The following is a 20382-nucleotide window of genomic DNA, read 5'->3' on the forward strand; positions in this document are numbered from 1 at the left end:
TGATGTTATGGCTTGACTCTATTAAACAACTCTTCACATGCACAACTCTTCACATGCATAAAGAAAGCAGCAGTTTCAGAGAGGGTACCAAGAGGACACTCACATTTGTATTAATAAAAATCAAAAAAGAGTGGGAGGAGAATTAGCCCTACAAAGAAAAGTTAAGCTGTAGGAAGACTTTCAAAATCTGGGAAATTTACCCAGAAACACACATTCACAGGCAGGTTTTAGCTGTAGCAAGCAAACCACAGTCAAGCGAAATTGTTTCATTTCTTGTACAAAGACAAAAGAATAAAGCACAACACAATAAATTGCTTTTTTGGCAAGTTTCGGAAGACTGAATTCACATTTCTAGGGCTCAAGGGAAATGACTGCACTCAAATCTCCATGTATCTGTTGGATTTTCTATCGATATACCCTTTGCAACGATCTCTTGTTCCAGTGACAGTGGAAGCTGGCACAAAAGACAACACCTTAACAGAAGGATCGAAACAGTATATAATTTTAGAAGTTATTTTAAACCACCCAAAAAAGTTATAGCTTAACTTCTAGCTTAATTATCCACCTCTTCCCATACACCTGTGATATACGAACAAGGGTGGAGCAAAATATCAAAAGGTTTTGTTTCACATAATCATTCCTGCTTTGCTGACTGGGTTTCTGTGTGCGCTCAGCAGAGCCCATGGTTTTGCAGAAAGGCGCGAGAAGCTGTGCTGCTACAGTTTCTGAACTTCGTGAGGGTTAAGTGAAGGCTTACGGCAGCCTTACTGAAGGCAAAGGGATTTGCCCCAAAAGCTCTCGTGTAACTAAAATACAGCCACGTCGTGAACCAGCTCCCCAGACTGCTTTTCTACCTCCAAGCTCAGCTTTGCGGTTTGAAGGCGTGCATCACTCCATGCGGCGGCTCCGTGCCGGCCACCCAGCCAGGCGCTACCGGCAGCCTTCGCGGCTGGGATCACAGCTCCTGCGTGCTGGATCTAGCAAGAAGGATGCAGCCTCCCGCTCCTGCTACGCTGCAGGTCACCACGCCGGGTGAGTTTTGCCGGTTGGTGCAAAGCCAGATCATATCTGTGACGGCCAGTTTGGTTCTGCTGGTTAATACCACAGAGAAATTGTTTCCTGCTCAGTTTTCCTTGGCTCTGCCGTTCTTGCACCGGGTCAGCTCTAACTGCTGAAAGGGAATTAAGCAGCAGGTTTTGGCTGCTTCGTTTTCATCAGGTAACAGAGGAATTGAGATGACTATGGGTACGCTCTGTGATTGCTTTTTTTTCTGTTCTTTGAGAACAAGTTATGCATGTTAATTAACATCACAGCTATAACCTACAGGAAGCTTAAGAAAAATCAACACTGAACTTCTTGGCTGCAAGAGAGTGCTCAGCAGCCCACAAACTTAACTCCAGAGCACTGCCAAGGAAGAGGCTACTTCTTGGCAGATGAAAAATGCTAAGAAAGCAGCAATAATAAAAGACTTCTGCTGAATCGCTCCTCTGCTGTCCAGAGAAATATTTTGATTTGATCACACCAAGTCCCACGTGGCCGTTGCCCTTCACCAGCTCACCTTCATCGGAGACTGTCGGCTGGAGGCAGAGCTCTTACTGGCTCTCTGCTCCTCCCTACCCATGTGCCAAAAAATCTACAGCACGTGTTAAGTGATGCTTTAAGTTTACGGCATGCCGGCCAGCTGCAAAATAGGGTGAGACTGCCATGAAGATAATGCAGAGGGAATCTGACAGCTTGGATTATAGCTCAGCTGCAACCCACGACTCTGCAGTGACCAGGAGTCGTTCTAGCCAGGATGGCACAGCAACATAAGGCAAAACTGGCACAGACAGGCAGTATTCATCGCTGATCCAACCGCACTTGGGTCTCCGATGACAGATCAGAGTGGTCCAATTTAGCTGGATAAAGCAGACAACCGTATGAGACACGCAGCCTCTGCTTTCGGTGTTCAGGAGCGAGCTGATGCTTGGCCACGCTGGCTGAAGGTGGCCAGCTCCTGCACGCCAGACCACGGTGGGACAATCCGGGTAGCGTTTCTGGCAGCACAACCCTATGGGCCATCCCCCTGCTGTTCGCAAAGCCGTGGGTGCAGCCTGGCCCCCAACACCCAATCCGGTCCTACTGGGAGGGTGGCTTGACAGCAGGAATGCTCTGTGCTGCCATCAGAGCTGCTTCAGCATCAGTACAAGACCCAACAGGACTGATTAGAAAGCCACAAGATGGACATTTGCTCTTACAATAGCATCACACTAGTAAGTGATGAGAGTCAAACACATGTAAACTCACAACAAGTCAAGGGATTGGCAGTCATCAGTCCTGTAACTATTGTAGTTTTTAATAGAATCATTCAGGTTGGAAAAGACCTCTAAGATCATCAAGTTCAACCATCAACCCAACACCACCGTGCCTGCTAAACCGTGTCCCAAAGTGCCACATCTACACATTTTTTTAACACCTCCAGGGACGGGGACTCCACCACTGCCCTGGGCAGCCTGTTCCTATGTCTGGCCGCTCTTTCAGGAAAGAAATTTTTCCTAATATAGAATTTAAACCTCCCCTGATGCAACTTCAGGCCATTGCCTCTTGTCCTATCACTAGTTACTTGGGAGAAGAGACCAACACCCATCTCACTACAACCTCCTGTCAGGTAGTTGTAGAGAGCAATAAGGTCTCCCCTCAGCCTCCTCTTCTCCAGACTAAACAGCCCCAGCTCCCTCAGCCGATCCTCATCGGACTTGTTCTCCAGACCCCTCACCAGCCTCCTTGCCCTTCTCTGGACACGCTCCAGCAACTCAGTGTCCTTCTTGTAGTGAGGGGCCCAAAACTAAACACAGCACTCAAGGTGAGGCCTCACCAGTGCCGAGTACAGGGGCACGATCACCTCCCCACTCCTGCTGGCCACACTATTCCTGGTACAAGCCAGGATGCCGTTGGCCTTCTTGGCCACCTGGGCACACTGCTGGTTCCTGTTCAGCTGGCTGTCAACCAACACCCCCAGGTCCTTTTCTGCTGGGCAGCTTTCCAGCCACTCCTCCCCAAGCCTTTTTGAAGGGAAAAAGCAATTCTTCAGATTAGTAGGAAAATGTTACCCACGTGGTCCTTCCAGCCTGACGGAAAACCTCCCACTCCCTCTTATCACAGGAGAACCTCCTGTAAAACAGAAGTTCAAAGGTACTAAATAAGATACTACCTCCAGATTTCATCTCTCTGTTTCACCATAAGATAGCTCAGTATGAGTAGGTCGAAACAGAGTTTTGAAGGAGAAGCTGCCACTTTCAGACAGAAAAATTACTACACAACTGCAAGCCTCCACCCAGAGCACAGCTTGCTGAAAAGTTCTTCTGGCATAGCTGGATACGTTACAGATTCAAGGCCAGAGTCTATGGCTGATCTTTCAGAGATGGGAGGAGGTTTTTGACTACCAGGCAGGGCACAGCTCAGAAATGCAAACTCCAAACCCATGTAATGGCCAGTCTGGGGGGCAGGCAGCCCTATGTACCAGAACTTCACTTGTGTCACACCTCCCCGGCATAGCTTAAACACTTCTCTCATTAGGGTGAAGAGCACCTTAAAAACCCTCAGCATTCACAGGATGATTTTGGTGCTGAGGAAGCACAAACCTATGGCAGGGATCCTGCTAAAACGGGCACCCACCTTCCAAAAGGGAATCAGCTTTGTTTGAATGGAGGCAGTGCCCAACACCTGACACATCAGCCCTCCAGAAAATGAATAGACATTTATAGCTCTAGACCTTGATTAGTTTCTAAGTGCAGCGTCCTGACAGCTTGAAAAATGTTCATAGAAGAGCTCAGAAAGGGGGACAAGCAGAACAGGAAGGCTGACTGGTTGCTACATCCTTATTAATTATTGTGGCCTTAATTGCCAAACTGGGTTTTCCGTTCAATGTAAATATAAATTCCAAAGTTTATCTTCAAACATCAAGGATTTTCATCTCCTCACTCAAATGGCTGAGGCACCCCAAGTCCCAAGCACAACCTGGGCTGCTTGCAAGCACGAGATATGTCAGCTCAGGGTTTGACAGAAAGCACCAGAAGCAGCACAGTAAATGGCCCGTCCCTCTCCTCCACTCCAGCCGACTCCTCACAGCCGTTGGGCCAGCAGCACATCACACAACCCGCTCTTAGCAGATGTTGCCATCTATCAGAAGAACCCAACGAGGCATCTGGGATGACTCAGATGAGCCTGACCGGTACAGATTTACGACCACCATTGTAGGGCACATCAGGCTTCAAGGAAAAGCATCTGCAGAAAAGGCATTTTTCAGCTTCCCAGCACCCCACCATGCCCCCCCACACCCTGCCCAGTGTCGCTCTGTTTTGATTTGTGATTACTGCAACGAACACCGGAAGAGTAAGAGATGCATGAGGACTTTTTGAAATATAAAAAGGAAATTGCCCTAATCTCATTTTCAAATATTAATGGCCTTACTTTAAAAGCATCTGACAGCTTCTAATAGACAAAGCCTAAAATTAGCCCAAGGAAGTCAAAACTTCTGATGTTAAGAGATGCTGAAATGTGCATATTCAGGAAGCCTGTCCTAACAAGTGAACTGCCGCATTAAAAAAACCCAAGTATTTTTAGATAGTAAAATATTACTCCCCAGAGATCAACAGCAAGCCGCCTGTGAAAGCAGGCAGGCTTTAACTGGCGATGTTACAGTTATTACATTTTACTTTGCAGTTCAAAAGCTCTGAAGTCAGAGGTCCCTCAAGTTCCAAAGTTCGTTGGACTACCCTGACTTTACAATGAAGCCGCCAATCACCATTCTTTAAAGGTGCAGCTAAGTGTGAGGGACCTCCACGAGTTGCACTTTTTGTTTAAAAAGTCCATTTCCAGAGGAATGAGACCATGTCTCCTTGCTGAGGCATCTCAAACCTATTGCCAATGGCACGTTTCTTTACAAGGTTTGAGAATGAAGGGAGAAGAGTTTTTCCTCGCTGTCAGAAAATTAACCCAACAGCTTAAAACGAGTGCTAGGCTCTATCACAGGGATCTGAAGTCAGGAAATGATTAAACATGAGATGTGACCCAAAGACGCAAGTTGCTTTCTGTGCAAATGGATGTCAGTTTTGTATCATTTTGCACAACTAAGTCGCTTATTACATACTTCTAGTGACCGAACAGCTATATTCTAAAATATTTCCAAATACTTCAAAGGAGGAGGCTGCAGTGCTCATCCAGACAGTTGCAGTGTGACAGCTATGAACAAGCCTTTCCATGCAATGAAGCAGGACACAAACGTGCTTCAGCCAAGCGCCATGTGTCGCTCCATGCCAGCACAAACCCGCTTCAGGGTGCAGAGTGGCAATCCCCACCCCGCCACCGTCTGTCCTCCCCCAGACCAGCAGACCTTGCTGTGGGTGATCTTCTGCTGGCTTAACTCCTGGCTACAACAATGTTTTCGTTAAGGTGGCAAATGTGAGTGGGATTTCTGAAGATTAAAGCGACCACAGCAACAGCCAATGCGTATGTTCATGCTCCTTAATTAAACAGGGGTGTAGACATCTTCCATTAACCCTCACCTATGTGGCCTTGAGTTACTCCAGCTCCCTCAGGCAAACGTATCGCACACAGGGAGTTCCCCATGAAACAGCTGGCACTGGCACCATGCTCCACCACGGTGACTTGTTTACATCCATCTGTACAACAAGCCTTACCCAAATGACCCCTACCTAATTGCTACGTGAATGACAGCATTGTGCAACCAGCATGGAAAGAATTTCTTTATGCAGGACACCGGTACGTACAAAGTGTGCAGCAGGTCATGAGTAAAGCAAAAGCAACACAGAATGAGAAAAATGTGCTCAGCGTAGGCAACCCTGAAAATCTAACTTAATACGCAGTATGGAGTAGCAGACAGCTCAACTACATTGAAAAATATATATGCAAATATTGACTAGACTATGCAAAAGGCTTGGTTATTTATACCACCTTCATTTTCCTTGGTCCTACTTCGTGACAAACAGACTGCTTCGCTCCAGCAAGTTGTGCAACAGAAAGAGGTCCAAAAGTAAACACACAGACTCCATACTTCGTTGGAGGTGAACTTGTTTACAGAGCAAGAATTAAAACAAAACCACAGAATCCGTCAATATGCTATATGTAACGACATACCCCTCCCCGACCCAGTATGTTCTGCTCGTACACTCTGACTCATCTATTGAGTGGGCTGGGAGAGCAGAGATCTTCTCGGTTTCCTGGGATTCTCCAGCGTATCAGACTCCTCTCCCGCTTTCCACCACGACACCAGAGCAGCTCATTACGTTTGACACCCGGTTGCCAATGCCACCTACCCATCCTGGGGATAAGCGCTGGCTATTGCATGAAACTCCAGGCATGTTGACACTGGACTGCTATGAATCACATGTGCCAAGGTGGGACTGCGAGGTAATGGGGGAAGGTGTGACTCATCTGCCAGCTGATACAAAAATAAGCTACTACTGAATCAAAGATGCATGACTTCTTCACACTATGTGCACAGGCAGAAGCTGTCACTATGCGGGAACTCAATCGTCAGCTCGGCACAGCCAAAAGAAACCTGAAAAGAAGCAGTACTCCATTTTACCTTCCAAAGGCAGAGCTTGCAGGCAAGGCATTACGTACAGCGTTAATGACCACAGGGGAGAGATGCCAGAGATGCTTTCAAATGTAGTAACGAAAAAAAAATTAATTCCTGTACATCTACTGGTCACTGCTTGAAAGTCAATACTTCCCAGGACCACAGTGAATTATTTATTTGTATGGAAGTGCAAGATTAAAGAGCAGTTTCCTGATTATGTGGAGATGTTTTTCAGCCATGGTCACGTCCTGAGAGAGGGGAACTGGGCTCAGAGCGATACAGCAACAGTCATGCAGCAGTGGGCTCCCTGTCCTCGAGGAAAGACTTAGAGTTTGGAGCACAAATACACTTGGGGGCAAAAAAAATAAAGCTTTTCAAGCAGACATGTCTGCCCCAACTTCTCAGCAAAGCAAGGCTTATAGAAACAGGTAAGTCTTTTTTTCCCCCCCTCCAACCAGCATAGCTGGAGAGGAGAAGAAAAAAAAAAAGCTTTTGGACGAAGCCTCAGCATTTGGCTTCCCTTTCCATTGGGAGGCTCTGCAGACATGGATATGTGAGCTCCATCGGACACAGCAGCAGCTGGATGAGGAGAGGCATCAGCTTTACGGCTGCACAGGCAGGTGCCTGCAGCATCCAGCCATCCTCCTGCAGCACATTAAGGGCTCTGGAGCTGCTCCATCGGCTCGGCTGCTGTGTCCACGAGACAGGGCAGCCCAGCGCCCTGGCATGCAGACAGCTTTGTCACACTTCTCTCCCCTGGAACACAACAGCTTTCTGGAAGTGTTCATGCACAGCATCTTCAGCTATCCTTTGGCAACAGGATGTTAAACTCTTAGCAGACGAGAGACATGCTTATGGCACCGAGTAAGGATACAGAGGTTCCTACAGCAGGAAACATCGCAGCGTCTTACGTTTAAAAGTCTTCACAAATTTAAAACCCATTTAAAGTGTTTTCTAGCAGAGCTCAGAGCAGTAGGATCCAGCTTTCACACTAGAAGCTCGAGCAGCACTGCACACAACCCCCACTGCCAGCCCAGTTCCTGATCAGAGCAGTTAGTCAACGGGAGAGGCCAGTATCTCCCTGTGCACCTCAAACTAGCTGGTTGGAAATACAACAGTATGCAAAAAGATGTGTAGGAGCTGCGGCAGATTGCAGCCAAAAATACAAATGATGGGCTGGGCAGTGATAAAAGCATGGCCACATACTCTTGTATGTCCACACTACACAGGAGAAAGAGCAGCTCAAGCCAAAGGTTGTCAAAGAGCGAGAAACAGAGACTGGGAAATACAGGCACTGCTTGCTGATAAAAGATGAATTTCCATCAAAAGCTTTGGGAGAGATGTTTCCCCTGTGAAGTCTGTAGGAGAGTTTAACTTGAAGGAAAGGTGAGAATCTGGAATCAGGCTTAACACAAAAAGACCATTCCTGCTGAAGGTCCTCAAAAAGAGCCCACAAGACAAAGCCAACGCAGTCACCAAGACCTTAGCGTGCCACCAGCTGCTGAACATGGCCCAACGGGCCTGGCAGGGCTCCTGCAAGCTGTGTGAACTGCTTTATCCACCCCAAACCAAGTAGGAGGGCCGGGTGAGCCGGGAGCAGTTTGAGCAAAGTAAAAGCTTTGCCTTTTGGTACACTGCCCAGGAACCACAACCATTTCAGGAGTCAGGAGCTGGGTCTGTTTGACCATGGCCAAAGTAACTCAGTTTTGCTCTGCCAATGCCAGCTTCCTCACCTCAGTATTTACAGGGAACCAGACAGCCAAACATCAGCCAGCAGTGGGGATGGAGCTCCTCCACTCGTTATCCTGCAAGCTGTATGGACTGATTTATCATTTGTAAAACATCCTGAATAGCAGCCAGGCCTGTGCTTGACGTTCGTGGAGTATAGGAGACACAAGACACATGCTCAAGTGACTGAACCGAGACTGGAAATACGCTGAAGACTTGAACTGCTTCTGGCAGCCCTAGGAGATGTAAAAGCATCCAGTAAAGTCAGAGGGGGAGCTGTCCTTGTCCCCAGGGTACGGAAGCAGCAGATTTAAGTAGCTATATGAAGTCTCGGAGCAAGACGAAGCCCAGGAGCTGAGGAACCAGCCTTGGGGAGGAGAAGAACACCTGGAACGGTCAGTCCTCAAAGAGGATCACAGAGCAAGAGCCTAATTTTGAGGAACACCCAAATCGCACTTGGACATCTTGCGGAAAGCTGTGCTGCTCACGTTCATATGCAGGTAGCTGCTATCCAGCAGGAAAAAAAATTAGGACTGACGTACACAGATTGTGCCACCACTAGTAAGGTGAGATCCTGGGGATACCCCAGGCCATGATGAATCTTCTATGTCAGGATGTTCATGCGTGCTCACATGGATTTTACAACAAAAAGCAACCATGAAACAGTTCAGTACGACACCAGCATCTTACAGGATTGATGACAGAGCGACACAACTACAGGTTGTTAAAACAATTATCTTGGTGAGCAAACAGATTGTATTCCAGACTACCTAAAACCTAAAGGAATTCTCGTCCTTTCCTGAGACACCCTACGGACTGACCATCAGGTCTTTGACTCCATGCCTGCAGTTTCCTTTTTTTGTTTCACTGCCTTCATTAAGGTAAAGCAGTCATACACTATTTTAGATTATTAAATATTTAATTCCACAGTGAGACAGAAGAAACCAGCAGATGGTCACTGTGCAGCAGGCCCTTGCCTCTTCTTTTGGTGGGGTAGAAGGGTTTAAGGAAGAATCATGAAAACCCATAAGCAACCATCCCTCCATTTAGAGGGGCGAGGTAGGAAATTATAAGGGAGCTATTAGTTTCTCCTACTGCAGGGAGACATTGAAACATCAGAGATCACATCAACTACCTGCAGAAGCGCATCAGAGACGCCTGTCAGTTGGTTCTTCCAACCCAGGACTATCTCGATTAGCTACATCTGAACCCATTTGATATATCCACCAGTACTGAGGTATTCTGAGAAGCAGCAAAAAGAGCTACACTCATCTAGTGTAGATCCCTTAATCAAACTTTTCATTGCTCCAGTATATCTTAATCTAGTGTGAAATATGTCTTAAGACGTACAAGCCACAAGAAACCCAGTCTTCTCCTCAGCCAACCCAAGCTGACTAGTGATCTTCAGCTGATTCACGTGGCAGACTGGAAGCTGGTGCTGATGGGAGGTAACGTGCAACTTCACTCCCTTGTCAGAAAGCCTTTAAACATTGATGCTGATGGAGCACGTGGCACAGGAAGCCACAGCGGAGCTGCAAAAGGAAGAGGCAGCTATCACACAACTGTGCTGCTTCCTCCGTTCACGCGGAGACATCTCACACGGAAGCTCACCCCAGGAATTAACTTCAGACAAAGCCCTGAATTACTGGGCTATTTGCTACTCTGTTGACCTACACCAAGGAAAATGCAAAACTAGACTGTATAGCTAAAAAAAAAAAAAAAAAGACCAATTTTGTTAGTTTTTGATGATGGCAACAAGTGATGATGGCGGGTAACTGATAGCAACATACATCCTTCAGTCTTCAAAGGGTCCTAAATTAACTGAATTGTTCTAAAATTTGGGAGCAAAAGCCCCGCAAAAGTGTTGTGTAATATACTGCAGGACAAAGTCAGCATTACAGAGCTAGTTGCAAATTTCTCTCCAAAAGTAGCACCTGTCCTACTGGTGTGATCCAGCACTTCACACCTCCTTAACAACACTGGTTAGGCTTCTGCAGGGGTTTTGATGCACAAAACCTTTAAGCTCCTGAGTTTGGAGGTTGTGCTTCTTGATCTGGTACATTGCAAACAAGTCACAACCAAGTTTTCTGCAGTCTTTAGCACCCAAGACCATTCTCTAGGAAGGCCGACTGCCACAGAACACGTTCCTGCTGGCAAGTCCCAACTTCAAGTGGACACATCCAGTCACACACTAGAGATGAAACATCTTTCTCGACACACACAAAGGTATCCTACAAGAAGGTTCCTACTTCATCCATGTCCAAGTAGGCTGGTCTCTTCCAACCTAACTCTTCCTATGATTAGTATCCAAGAGTAACATACCTTTTAAAATGTTTATTCTGAATATCCAGGAAAAAGGAAATCACCACTAAAATTCTTCTCATTAGGATAAACCCCATTTTTCTCCAAATGCTGCAATGAACGATAATTTTGACTTCTCAGAGACACTGCTCACTGAGACCATCTGGGTGTACATCCAGTTGTGCGCAGCAGTTGCACTAACAAGAGGACCACGCTGCTACTGCAGCGTTACAGCAATGCTTTTACTAGTCTTACTTTTAGGCTAACGGTGGGAGGTTCACAGTCAGTCACGTTATTTGGCAAGATTAATTGGCTAATTTATTGAACAGCACGTCACAGGCAACACTACTGTTGTTCTCCTCTGAGTCATACACACCATGGGTTTGGACACTTTTAGTCTTCACTTCGTGAGTCCACGATAATTTCAAGTAACCAGTCCCGCTTACTGGAAGTTCAAGGCTGTCTGAGCAGCTGAAGTTTTTAAGCAAGGACCATTAAGGGGAGGCTGGCATTAACAACATCTCCGAGAACAGACCCATCTACTTCCCCAGAGTCGGCACTTAATTAGCACCAAACTGTTTTTACAGACAGACGGTCTTCCCCTAATTCTCAGCGTGGCGTGCAGACACCAAGTGAAGGCTCCCTGGTCCTGGCAGTCTGACTCCACCAAAATGTATTTTGTTCACTTCCAAGTTTCATGGAGAGACCAGAGCTGTGGCTCACATCCTCCAGCCGAGCTCCTAGCCTATTCCCAGTTGTTTTAGCAAAACTGTAGCACAAGAGCTTCTAATGGCATTCAGCAGATTATCGGAGCTGGGGCTGCAATGCCCGTGGGACCACACAGAGAGAGAAATAAAACGTCATGTTGTTCATGAGGCTTCTCAACAGTCTCTTGACAAGTACTGGCAAAAAGGCTTGAGATGACAGTCGGCCCCCACCTAGAATGAAGGAAAGAGATGTCTCGAAGGCAAGATCTCCACATCTGATGGCAGCACGCTCAGAAATACTTCCACTAGTGTGCACAGCATTAGACTGGGTAGAAATGCCCTGTGTGGGTAAGTGTTGCCGGATGAAAAGTTTAAATTCATTAGGAACAGGAGAAAAGCCACTAAAAATACTTTATCTAACCAAAATAAAGCCAAGCCCCCAACATTTGATCAGTTTTAAAATTCCCCAATAACATTTTTAAAGTGGCAGCAAGCCAACAGGTATAGAAAACGCGGATTGGGATGGCTGGGTTATCACAGAGATGGCAAGCATCAACAGAATTCAAGTAGGGAGCGAGGAGCAGAATTAAGTGTCTTACTTCTGTGAATCTACATTTTATTTATTTACTACACAGGCTTCAGCACAAATGCCCAAAGTCTCAAAAGCACAGGTAACGAACTAAGTGACGACATTAACCTATAAGGAGCTTTGTGCACAATACCAGATGCTACCACTGGAACACAAAATACACAGAAAATAGCACCTTTTGTCAGCAGACAAGTCCTGTTTAAAAAAACTAACAATATTTTAGTGTTTCCAGTAGTGCCAACTTACTTGCCTCTCACATCCCAGATTTTACATCCTGTAAGGAGCAAAGAAGCCACAAAACACAGAGTGCAATAGCACCCAATCTCCAGAGGATGTGCTACATAAAATTAAGGAAACTGATTAGAAAAATTAATTGAAGGAGCAAAAAGGAAAAATGCAGGACCACTGCTTGGGTACCGCATATTACGAGCTTAGAGTAGATATATCTCCCACTGCGTTGAAATTAGTATTTTGAAGCACATCCTCTGCAAGTTGAAGCTAGGTCCATCCAGCAAAAACAGAAAAAAAAATCAGAAGAAAGTGTAAAAAATTTACAGTACTGTAGGAAACTTGCCAAAGCCCACGGTCAATACATGATCATGGCACAGAAGGGGCAGAGAAGATCTTTGCTTCAGAGAGACTTCCTCATGCAGTGGGTAATCAAGGCTGTGGAAATCCCTGGCATGGGAAACAGCACATGCTAAAAGTCTATATAGGTTGAAAATGCAACCATAAATTCAGGGAAGAAAAAGAAAAAAAAAAAAAAATCTATTAGACACAAGCTCAAGCCCTATATTAGGTAAATTTGAGAGCTTGCCAGAAAACATTAAAAAAATAATAAAAACCACCTTTGGCCAATCCTGTGATGTTCTTCTCATATTTGCTGTAGACTACTGTCACACAGAGCATACTGAGCTCATGGGCGACACTCTTACGATTCAGTAAATATCAACGAAAAGAGTATTTCAGATTTTTATTAGAAAAATTCTTACACAAGTTCCCAGATGTTAAGACTTTGTCACCTTTTTGAAATCTGTCATTCTATACACAAATAACTTTCCCTCCAGGCTCCTGTGTTTTACACACACACTTATATGGGTATTTCCTGTATCAGTCAATCCTCACTTAACTTGAGTTTCTAGGTCCACATAATTACCCAGTATCATCACAATGTTATTCTGACCAAATCTCTTCCAAATCTTGTGTGAGGCTAAAAGAATTTGCTCAGATCAGTAAGTTCAAGTCAGAGTTACACATCAAAAAGGATGGCAATGTTTGATCTAATAAAGAAATCACAAACTTTCTATAAGCTTAAGGTAGGTTTACTCACCCGCACTTCCAAGTTGTTTATAAAACCTGTATTCTAAATGAAGCTGTGGTGCACGTGATTTTATTGGTTCCTAAAACAGAAAAAAAGTTCTGGTTAAAATCAGTATGGCTGAAAAAAGTTCTATCCTATACTTCAAGATTTGTGACTGCACACAATGCTTCAAGTTTCAAGATAAAACATCCTAGACTGAAAGTCTAACAACAGACTTCATAGAACCATAGAATCATTCAGGTTGGAAAAGACCTCTAAGATCATCAAGTTCAACCATCAACCCAACACCACCGTGCCTGCTAAACGTAAAAGTACCACATCTACATGTTTTTTGAACACCTCCAGGGATGGGGACTCCACCACTGCCCTGGGCAGCCTGTTCCTATGTCTGGCCGCTCTTTCAGAAAAGAAATTTTTCCTAATATAGAATCTAAACCTCCCCTGATGCAACTTCAGGCCATTGCCTCTCGTCCCATCGCTAGTTACTTGGGAGAAGAGACCAACACCCACCTCACTACAACCTCCTGTCAGGTAGTTGTAGAGAGCAATAAGGTCTCCTCTCAGCCTTCTCTTCTCCAGACTAAACAACCCCAGCTCCCTCAGCTGCTCCTCATCAGACTTGTGCTCTAGACCCCTCACCAGCCTCCTTGCCCTTCTCTGGACACGCTCCAGCAACTCAGTGTCCTTCTTGTAGTGAGGGGTCCAAAGCTGAACACAGCACTCAAGGTGAGGCCTCACCAGTGCCAAGTACAGGGGCACGATCACCTCCCCACTCCTGCTGGCCACACTACTCCTGACACAAGCCAGGATGCCGTTGGCCGCCTTGGCCACCTGGGCACACTGCTGGCTCCTGTTCAGCTGGCTGTTGACCAACACCCCCAGGTCCTTTTCTGCTGGGCAGCTTTCCAGCCACTCCTCCCCAAGCCTGTGGCATCGCATGGGGTTGTTGTGACCAAAGTGCAGGACCCAGCACTTGGCCTTGTTGAAACTCATACGATTGGCCTTGGCCCACTGATCCAACCTCTCCAGATCCCTCTGCAGAGCCTTCCATCATCAGACCTTCATCATTAGACATCATTTAAATAAGTAGAGAACAAAAAGCAGTAAGACTTGCAATATGCACTCTAGAGGGGAAATAACTTCCTAAAGTAAATACAGAGCTCATTCATGTCAGTAAAATTGAAGAATTGTTCAACAAAGTTCCTGGGCCTTGAAGAATGACCCTGGACATCGGCAGGAAGAAAGTCAACACCGCAGAAGACCAAGTCCCAAGTTCAGTTTGTGGACTGTGCCTGCCCACAGTATTTTTGCTGGTCACTAGCTTGTATTTTTGAAAAATGTTCCGTCATAGATCTGTGTTTTAAGTCAGACCACAGCTTTATAAGCCTACAGTCTTGCTTGCAGCAAGCGTTACAGTGCAGCCAGATATCTGGTAGAAACACATGAAGCAGTCTCCCCCTTCAGTAGCAGGTGTCAGCCAAACATCTCAAAGCACTCAAGAATATTCTATTTCACTACACAGAATTAAAGAAAGGGCTAAGTCCGCAATGCACCCAAAACATTACATTTCTCAACCGTTACTCATCTGCACTTTACGCACAAAACTATGATCCATAAAGTCATTAACATGCAAGATTACAAAGCTTCTAAAAATATAAAGTTAATATGGAGAAGATTAGCCGACTTGAGTCATTACATTTTCAATAAAACTGTGCACCTGGGATTCACCTACTGCCCAGACATCTTTGAAATGGAAGTTAATACTGGCCTCAATTTTTGTTTGGATGTTGTTTATTTCCTCGTTTCTGAGAAAAGAAACACTCCATGCTCAAAATTATGTAAAATTCATAGCACAGCACCCAAACTAGTCTGAGTTTCAAACACCTGCTAAATAGCCCTCTATCTGATGAACTCATCATCTAGCAGTTTGCCTATACAGGAGCCCCCTAAGACCGAGACAAAATAAATTATTTTGCGTTTCACATCAGCTCCTATGAGGCAGAGCAAGAGCATCTTAGACAAGAGTTTGAGCCAACACCTTCGATACGGTGTCTGCATGGGAGAACATGCAGGCTTTAGCTGATCCACTTCGTCTTGTTTCACCTCTGGCCTGCACTGCAAGACTAATGTGCACGTGAACTCCACGTTAAAGACTTTTTAAGTCAGAAGAACAATTTTTGTACAGGAATTCATGCAATTTGACTTCCAGCCAAGCTGTTCATCACCAGCTTGGGCCATCCCCTCCATTTGCCAGCAAGGGGAAAAAACGCTCCTGGTTGCTTCTCAACTTTCTGATATTTAAAAGATTCAGAAGTCAAATATGACCAACTACTTAGAAAACACTGGTGAAAAATATTCTGAAGGCAAAATAGAACCTGCACTGAAGGCAAATATAAAGCAACGCAAAACCAAGTTTGTTATATAGGTTGCATTTAAATCAAGATACTCATTGATGGTGGCTTAAGGGAGAGTCTATAGACACCTGCACAGCAAAGGGATTTAGGGCAACAGGAACTCAGACTGTTCAGCAAATAGTTTATTTATCCAAACAAAATATTTGGATAAAGGTAGAAGGATTAATGTATCAGGACGTGCGGCTGCTCGTGACAAAACAAGCCCAAGCCATTTCTGCATCAGGAGCTGCTGGAGCCTGAGCTCTGGACGCTTGCCAGTCGTGGTAGCTTCCAAGAAGATCATACCAGAACAGATGGTTGTCCTGTAGGCCAAGGGCTTAAGGATGCTGGCAGATGTTGCACTTGTAGTAAAAATAACTGGATTGCTACTGCTACTGCCTAATGTACAAAATCCACAGCTCGAACCAAAGGGCATCACGATCACTACAAGAGGGTACAGCTTGGTACCTGTGCTCAGACTACATATGTATGTTAATGGAATGGTTTCATCCCAGGAAGAAATTTCCACTACGTGCAACTAGGTATTAAAAACTCTCAGAAGCTTAAACCAGTAAATACGGCTACAGCATTTCAGAAGACAAACCCCTCTATGAACTAGATGTCCTTAACCAAATAATGTTCAGCTGAAGAGCAGGAGGAGCTATATGGTAACACCACACAAATCAGAAGACAGGCAGTATTTTCCACCGCCTTTTCCAAGATGCAGCACAATCCTCACTCCTAAAGAGAAACCATGAGACTGAATTTCACAGCACTTTCTGATCAGCTCTTTGGCATCCATCACACAATTCTCTAACTTTCCAGCTTTAATATCATGACAGGAGGCACAAATAGCTGAGACAGCAAGGTTGCAGTTGCAGAAGACCATCTCATACAGCTAGAAGGACTTGGGAGCAGAGTTTTGACTTGGTCCAATGATGCAGATAAAAGAAAACGCTGCCTTAAGTACATTGAATGCAGCTGCTCTGTCACTAGTCCACAAATTATTTGAAGGACAGTTAAGTACACATGTAAGAGAAGCATATTGGCTGCCGAGGAGGCTGAATAATTCTTACTTTCAGATAATACAGCCTAAGACTAGGAGACCAAAAAAGACCCCATCTCTTGTACTCATTAATCTTCTCAAAAACAGAGTAGGTATGCAAATGCCTTCACAGCCACTGGATGGCAATTCCAGTCCTTCAGACATGAAGGACTGGAGATTTTTAAGCATGAATCACAACAGGGAAAATAAAACTGGAATGTGTTGAAGAGTAACTGCTTTAACACTCAGATGTTTCGGGGAAACAAAAAGAACACTACCGGGGAAAAAAAAAAAGGTTAAAAAAAGGTAAGATTAACGTAGCAATAAAGGTAATGCCATTCAACTCTGCCACACAGCTATTGCAAGGTTTCAGGTTACTGGGAGGTGTCACTGCAGGCACTGTTTTTAGAGAAATAAGCATTCATCCTTTGGACTAATAGAGCTGTGTTTTTCCTGTATTACTACTTCCTTACGCCCTCCAATGCTGTACCTTTGTGGGATTATCTTTGAAAGCAAATTAGAAGCGTTATTGATTCAATAAAACACCTCCTCTCTGTACATAGTGCATTTTCTATTGTCAGATCTGCCTAAAAAGCGAGCTGCTGAACAAGCACCAGTCCTCCTTCCTGATGTGGATCCATATCAAGGACATCCTAAGCTCCACTGCAGGCATTTATTTCAGAGTATCTTCTGACATTTGCCAACAGGCTTGAAACTGAATCCCTCCTGCAAAGCCCTAATTATTTTTCATCTGCATCATATAAGGAGAACGCTAGAGATGTAAGACCTGTGGCACTTGAACGTGATCAGAATTAATACACCGAGTCCATCTTGATCTTCTGGAATCTGAATGACTCCTGTCATTTTGCCAGACAGCATCTCTTGGGCAAACAGGCATGTTTGCTGCTAATACCAAATTAGCGTTACAACTTTAACTTCAGATTCTAGGGTTTGGATCTGTGATTAAAGAGCATGCATATGAGAAAAGAGCACAACAGCCAAAGACATGAGATTTAAAAACCCCAAGAGACTAATGAAAGTCTTAGTTTACAGACAGGAAAAGCTAAGGCATAAAATCAAACTACTAGCCTATGATTTTATAAATCTAGCAGAGCTAGGAGTTAGGGAGTTTTCCCCTCCGCTACACTGCTACTTCAGACCACCGCTGCCCACAGTGCCTTTGTGCCCTGAAGCAGTCTTCAAAGACGACTTCTTACCTGGACCACTCGCAGCTCCAGGTAAAAGAAACCTGGAAGTCACTGCGTGGACCTGGGGAGGGCTACGCCATATTTTCTGCTATTACAGAAAATAACCTGTAACGGGTACTGGGGCTTATGACACCGGATGAGAAGAGAGCTGTGAACTATACCGCTTGCACAAGTTCTGAGGTTCGCTGCTGTTGGAACTAGAGTTTTTTAATGAAACTCCTGCAATGCTTTGGTGACCCAATTTGATTCATTTTTACCACCCTACAATGTAAAAGGAGAAAATTATTCTGAAGATACTGTGGCTATAAATACTCGGCCACCCAAATCAGCCAGAGGAAAGGGCGACTTTCACTGAATTGGATCTCGTTTCACCTGTTGCATCTGCCATCTATCAGCACAGTACCAGACCAAGTTGTGCTATTTTCCCCCAAGAGAAGTTTCGACACTGAAACCCCCCCTCTCAACTCCAAAACCACAGTGCAGCAGGCTGCACAGTGCCACGCTCCTAACCAAACACCCACCTAGAGAAAGGTGAAGGCCTGGAGAACCGATGGAGGCCTGAACAGAAAGGCTCAACCCAGTGAGCAGGAAGAGGTGGCAAACTCACAGTCAGTGCTGTTCACTGGGACCTGGCAGCCAGCTTGGAAAGAGGAACGAGGCTTTCACCGGTACAGGACAGCTACAGACCATGTAGGTACCAAAAATGTTCAGTGGGTGGAGGGATGGGTTCTCTCCCCATTTTTAGCGTTCTCAAGAATATATCTTGGTTTCAGTAAGTTATTCTAGCTGAGGGCAAGAGCAGCATTAAGCCCAAAGTGATAAAGTTGCTTTTTGTCTAAATTTTTAACATTAAGTCATTTAAGAACACTTGAAGCTTCTACTTACCAGTTTGATCGCTACATATTCATTGGTGTAGAGATTTTTACCTGCGAAGGAAAAAAAAATCTTTTAGTTCCACATTCAACACTTGCAGCTAGAGAGACAATGCAGAAGAGCATCACTGAAGGCAGAGAGCTGCCTTTTCTCAATTCCCTGCTGAAGTTCATGCCTTTAACAAAGTGCTAGCCTCAAAATAATAAGTTGCAGCAGTTGACCAGGGCAGGCAAACACTATCTTCCATTCAGCATAAGATAACTATGTTTTATGGCACCACTTATGTTCGATGCAAGCGTTTGAGGAGGTATCCCAGACACGTTAGGTTTTATTCTCCACATCATGCCAAAAAAAGTGAGAAACAAAATAATGAAGAGTCAGAGCACCTTTTTTTTCAGATATATCTGGAATCTGCTGGACACTGAATAATTCTATCCTATGATTTACAGGTATATCACTAACTTATTCGTGCTACATATCAAAGTGACTACTGCCAGGAGGCACACGAAAATAACCTTTGTACCAACACACAGCTTTTACATCTTCCTCTACAAACAGGCAGGCAGTGTGTATAAAATGCCTTCTGTATGCCCGCGGCACAAAGGCAATCCTCGTAATCTAGTAAGACTAACAACTTCCAGTTGCAAAAGAGTACCATTGATGTTAAAAAATACACTAAAAGAACAAAACCCGTTGTCAGGAGCCCAAAACACAGACAGGTGTCCAGTCTGATACTAGGTCTGGCAAGCACGAAGGGCAACAGGCTAGGACAAGTACAACCAGGCAACCACGAAGCCAGCTGCCGGTGTATCGCAGCCGCATGACTCCGAGCCAGAGCTAGTACCTGTTCGTGCTACAGCTGGAGCTGTAGCTTTTTCCTCCAGGAACCTGTCTGGTGTTTGAGCCAAGCCCTTAGCAGCCATAGCGATCTGCAGCAGAGACACACAGCTACTTGTGTCAAGGAGCGTCTCTCTGTGTGTTCTGAAGCTGCCAGGCACCATATCATTCAACGTCCTCCAGTTCCTCTGCTAGGAAATTTGAGCAATCACTCCCCCTTCACCATGTTGCTCCTCACTGACAGCAAACTCTCCCGGAAGAGACATCACCGGGGAAGGATGCTCAAGCAGTTCTCATACCTGATCTGTCCCACCATCCCAACATCTCTGCTACCTTTCCGACCTCCTCCAGTTCCACCACATCCTTCGAGGGGGGCGGCCTTCACTGCAAAAAGCTCCCCACGATTTTATACAGGGAAGCATTGACCTTCTTTGCCCATCATTGCTAGCACTGCCACAGCACAAGTCAGTTTTCATTGAGCGACCATAGCTCCAAAATTCAGTACCAATCTACACTGGAAGCTGTCAGTGCTTATTTGTAGCATCAGCTTTGCCCAGCTCTATTACACATTTATTTTCCAATTCCTGGAATAGATATTGATGCTTAGAACAGACCAGCTACTGAGAAAGTCCAGGACAGGGAGTGACATACTTCAGAGCAGGGAGAAGTTTGGGCAGCTCTAGCATCTCTACATGACATCATTAATAAACATACCACATCCTCCCTTGCATATAGATGCTCTTTGCATGCAGCAACAGCATTGGAAGACTCAATAAAATTAAAGACTTTCTGAACACGAG

At 45.2% G+C, this 20382-nt stretch overlaps 1 protein-coding gene across 3 annotated transcripts in view; it reads right to left on the minus strand.

Moving 5' to 3' along the window:
• The window catches only part of CSNK1G1 (casein kinase 1 gamma 1), a 111560-nt gene that overhangs the window by 40475 nt on the left and 50703 nt on the right, over nucleotides 1-20382 (minus strand). For all 3 annotated transcript variants that reach the window (XM_075431530.1, XM_075431528.1, XM_075431529.1), the window contains 2 exons: nucleotides 18758-18798; nucleotides 13236-13305 (listed from right to left, as the gene is read on the minus strand). In XM_075431530.1, the coding sequence (XP_075287645.1) occupies nucleotides 13236-13305; nucleotides 18758-18798 (111 nt within the window). The remainder of the gene's footprint in view (nucleotides 1-13235; nucleotides 13306-18757; nucleotides 18799-20382) is intronic.

This window comes from Opisthocomus hoazin, chromosome 10 (genome assembly GCF_030867145.1).
Source record: "Opisthocomus hoazin isolate bOpiHoa1 chromosome 10, bOpiHoa1.hap1, whole genome shotgun sequence".
NCBI classification, from domain to species: domain Eukaryota; kingdom Metazoa; phylum Chordata; class Aves; order Opisthocomiformes; family Opisthocomidae; genus Opisthocomus; species Opisthocomus hoazin.